The sequence below is a fragment of the Salvia hispanica genome, chromosome 6, assembly GCF_029641045.1.
Source record: "Salvia hispanica isolate PSC_SH4W2 chromosome 6, Shi_PSC_v1, whole genome shotgun sequence".
In the NCBI taxonomy this organism is placed as follows: Eukaryota; Viridiplantae; Streptophyta; class Magnoliopsida; order Lamiales; family Lamiaceae; genus Salvia; species Salvia hispanica.
In genome coordinates, this window is record NC_142697.1 from 10,767,122 (window position 1) to 10,771,756 (window position 4,635).

The 4,635-nt window shown below is 45.3% G+C and overlaps 1 protein-coding gene across 1 annotated transcript; it reads right to left on the reverse strand.

Moving 5' to 3' along the window:
- Window positions 1–906: 906 nt before the first annotated feature.
- LOC148923205 (uncharacterized) lies at window positions 907–3,065 on the reverse strand. The gene is made up of 2 exons (XM_089061427.1): window positions 2,654–3,065; window positions 907–1,586 (listed from the first exon to the last, which is right to left on the reverse strand). Exons 1-2 carry the CDS (start codon window positions 3,063–3,065, stop codon window positions 907–909), a joined length of 1,092 nt encoding a protein of 363 aa, XP_088917553.1.
- Between the last annotated feature and the right edge of the window lie 1,570 nt (window positions 3,066–4,635).

The following is a 4,635-nucleotide window of genomic DNA, read 5'->3' on the forward strand; positions in this document are numbered from 1 at the left end:
GTTAATTTTGTGTAGTATAAGTATTATAGGATGTACGAATGCTTGATTACTACTGGGTAATATATAAGGTTATTAACAATAATGAAATCGGGTATTGCGGGTGTATTCGGGTATACCCGCTTGGGTAACGGGTGGACTCGATACCCGGTTTTTTCATGCCTAGAGTACCCAATCCTCAACCCATACCCGTCTTTTTCGGGTAGCGGGTATCCGATACCCGCCGGGTTTGGAATTACCCGATACCCGCTATCCGTTTGGACACCCCTACAGCAACCGCTAGCAAGGGTCTAGCGACCGCTGGAGAGAGTCAGAGCCCTCTGGAGTCTTTGCAGCGATTGCAGCGTTTGTTCTAGTGGGCCGTTGGGCGTCCCTTTAGTTCCAGCTTCCAAAAATTCACCTTTTTATGCCCTTTTTCTGCTCTATTTTGCACATTTCTCACAAAACACGTCAACATACCAAATTGGATAAAATATGCAAATAATGGACATGTAATGCAACTTTGACACTCAAAACGGACCGAATAATAGTCTTAAAATCGTGCAAAATCTGAGCGTATCAGTAAGGACCTAAATGCACCCCTATATATATATATAAATCCTTTTAATTCATTAATATATTTAGAAAATATATATGAAACCCTAATAGGAATTAGGATTTGGAACCCTATCGCTCACCTCATGCCGTCTCAGTCTCACTCTCACGATTCTCTCACAATTCGTCGTCCACGCCTCCACAGTCCATCTCCGGCGACGTCCTCCAGCTTCTCTCACGCTCCCCATCGCATCTCTTATCTCCAGCGAGCGGCTGCAGGCTTGCAACTCTTATATTCTCAGCCCTTCAGTTCTAGTAGAATCAAAGTAATTAAGTGATACAAATACTCATTTATAGTCATTGAGCTTGACTTCTTCAATCTTGAGGAGGAGGAGGGAAAAGGGCGTTGAAGTCATCGAACGCGCCAATAAGATAGGCGATGTCGCTACTCATGGTTTGGCGCTCTTGTCGAGCCTCGGCGGCCATCCGTTGGAGCTCTTCAATTTGTTGATGGCGATGCACGTCTTCTAGCCTTTGTGGCTCCCAAAATTGTTGCTCCGCCGTGCGCCAATCGCCTTGAGCCGTCCATCCTTGGCGGTTGTAGGCGTTCTCCCTTTGTTGCTCCGCCCATCGATTGTCCCACGTGTTGGAAACGTTTTGCATGTAGGAGTAAATTTTTCCTAATTGGGCGGAGGTGTTCGCTTGGAAATCATCATTGGGATTTGGCCTCCCGCGGTGGCAGTTTGCTCGAGTCCGGCGGCGATGGCCCTCCACTTCCTCTTCTTCTTCTTCTTGATGTTGGGGCAGCGGTGGTGGCGGCACTCCACTATCTTGGGCATGCGAGTGCTCCCCTTCCTCATTATAATGGTCAATGGCATCATAAGTGGAGTCATCCTCGACTTCAAAAACGGGGATGCGAGCCGGAATATTCCTCTTCCTAAACTCCCCATCGATGGGGTTGGCCTCAATGGCTCTTCGGTGGGTCGGAGTGTCGAGCTTCCAATTGACTTGGTTCGCCCAAACATCGACCTCGCCGACACCTTCTTCCACATAGCCTTTTGCTCATCCGTGGCAAGGATAATGTCATAGTTCTTCGCATTCTCGGGCTTTCCCTTTAATCCCATTATCCTACAAAAGAAAATTTATATTCTTAAAAGAATACCAACAAATGGGCAATCAAAGGTTCCCCTAAACTTGCACTCACATAAGTAAAAACCAAAAATCAACAATCATGTGCAAGTTTACGTATCATAGCGTCCTAGATGGTAGCATGTAAACAAGTAGACCATAATCATCCAAACTAGGACACAAAAAACCATCCCCCAACGTGAACTCTTCCCCCATGCAGAGACGTATCAACAATAAATCAAAACTAATCAACAATCTCTTAGAAATTCACAAGTATTGCAATTCATGGAAGTAATAATAGCCTCACAATGCTATGAAAATGATTGCAACATATTAACAAGTATAAACAAGAGGGAATCACTATTCACCAAGCTTCAATTCACCACCCATAACACAAATTAACCATGGAAATTCAAAAATAAGCACACACAATCATCCCCCATCATGAAATAAGAGTTTCTACCGAACAATTCATCCAATAAATATCAAAATCCATGAAAGAATTAAAGCAAAGCTCCGAAATTGAGTTAGGATTCATACCTTTTGTTAGAGAGAATTGGAGAAGAAGAACTCTAGACTTGGAGAGAATTGTGAGAATGAGAGTGTGGGTGTGTGAATTTGGTGATTTATAATGGTGGGGGATGTGTGCAAGGAAATAATTAGAGGAGGAATGGGAAAAAGGAATGAAAAACATACCTTAAATAAGTTGTTTCCCGTCTCTAGACTGTCTGTGGTGACCGACGTGTGATGTGCGGCGGGCCGTCACACGGGCTTGAAAAAACGGTGCGCGTCTGGCAGGCCACCGCGGCCCGTCCAGCGGTGTCTCGGCCCGCCCTAAGCCTGCCCTAAGCCCGACCTATCTTGCACATGTGAACACACGTGTGGCAACCGCCGTGTTAAGTGCGGCGACCGGCACTCGAATTTTTTTATTTTTTTTAAACAAACGAAGTTAAAGAAAAAAAACTAAGACAAAAATAAAAAGAAATTGGGTTGCCCTTATTGGTTTTAATCACGTAGATCTCGGGGTCTTCCTTAGGTACTTTCTTCTTCTTTTGCTTCTTTTTTCTGTGGAGCAGAATTATAAGAGTAAGGTTCGCCCGTTTTATGGAGGTCGAAGGGTCCTCTACTTCAAATGGATCTTGGGGCTTAGTCAAGTCCGTGACCATGATCTCTGCCTGCTTTGCTTCCTCAAACTTGAGCATTTCGCTCTCGATCTTGTAGGTGGAGCGGCTATAGTTGTCACTGATTGTGATCTCTCCACGACCTACATCAATCAAAGCTTTGCAAGTGGCTAGAAAGTCCCTGCCTAATATTAGAGGAACATTCTTGTCCACTTTCATGTCAAACATAATAAAATTGGCAGGAAAGATGAAATCGTCAACCTTTACCAACACATCCTCAATCATACCTACTGTTTTGATGGACGAGTTATCGGCCAACCTTAGTGTCACGTCTGAAGTTTTGAGCGACCCAATGTTGAGCTTTTCGTAGTACTTCAGTGGCACGAGATTGATGGATGACCCTAAATCGCATAGGGCCTTGTCAACTTTTCCTTCTCCTATTCGGCACTTAATGATGAACTGGCCCGGATCTCTTTGCTTCACTTCCTTTTCCTTTTGGATGATCTCGCTGCAATGATGCGGTAGCTTAAGGTCAGCTTTAGTCGGCTTCTTCTTTCTCATCACCGCCTCCCTTAGTAGCTTTGCATATTTTGGAATTTCCTACAGCGATTCAACTAGAGGAATGTTAGTATGAACCTTACAAAACATGTTCAAAAAGTGTTTGAACTGCTCTTCGAGCTAAAACTTCCTCCTTGGTTGGAAAGGGAGCACAATCCCGTTATGCCGCACGAATCCTTGCTTGGTGTGTGCTTCTGCCTTGTCAGCGGCGGCCCGCTGCGGGGTGTGCGGCGGTCCGCCGGCGGTCGGGCAGAGTGCATTCGGTGGGCTAGTGGCGGCCCGCTGCTGTGGTGGCGGCGGTCCGCCGGCGGCTGGGCAGTGCCCAGATTTTTGCTTATTCACCCACTTCTTATTTATGTCGTCCACTCATGTTGTTGCCTTCGCCTTATCCTCATCTAGATTCTTTTGGATTTGCTCCATTTGAGTGTTGATGTTCGTTATGGCAGTTGAGATCGTGTTCATTCCTAGCTTGAGGTTGTTTATCCTAGCTTCCACCACTCCGATCTTGGTATCATTAACTTTTCTGTCTTGTGTAATCACTTCCAAGATCTTCATGATTCCTTGGTCATACTTCTCTTCCATTTTGATTGGCTCAACTACTCATCCCTTGCTAACGTTAAATCCTGCGGGGGGTTGCAAGAAATTGTTGTTAGAATAAGAAAGATTTGGATGAGGTCGGTTTCCATTATAATTATTGAAGTTACCGCCCCCCTAGTTAGGGCGATAATTATTATTTTAATTTCTATTGGCACGCCTCCTTGCATGTACTTGACTTCCTCTACTATCGGGGCAGGGGCTTCGGGCTTAGAGACCGTTATGATGGAGGTTGGTGGAATCGGATACTCCTTCCTCGTTATGTCCATTTGGTCTACCCTAACTTTGAGCTCCGCCAATTCCTTAGCAAAAGAACTCTCTTCGGCCTCTTCTATGGCAGCGAACATTTTCATGTTGTGCCTTTCTTTCGACTACCCCATGCTGTTGGTGGCGAATTCCTCAATTACCTCCATGGCATCTTCACCTAACCTTCTCAAAAAGCCTCCGTTTGCTCTTGAATCCAACATAACACAAATGTTTTTGTTAAATCCATTATAAAGGATTCCTACCTAATGGTCCACGGTGAAACCGTGGTTAGGGCACTTTCGAAGGAGAGCTTTGAAACGAGCAAATGCCTCGTAGAGGGGCTCGTCATGGCCTTGAATGAACTGGAAGATCTCGCTTTTCAGCTTTAAGATGGTGCCTGGGGGATAATACTTGTCGAGGAAGGCTGCTACGATGTCCTTCCGTGTGGAAACCTTCT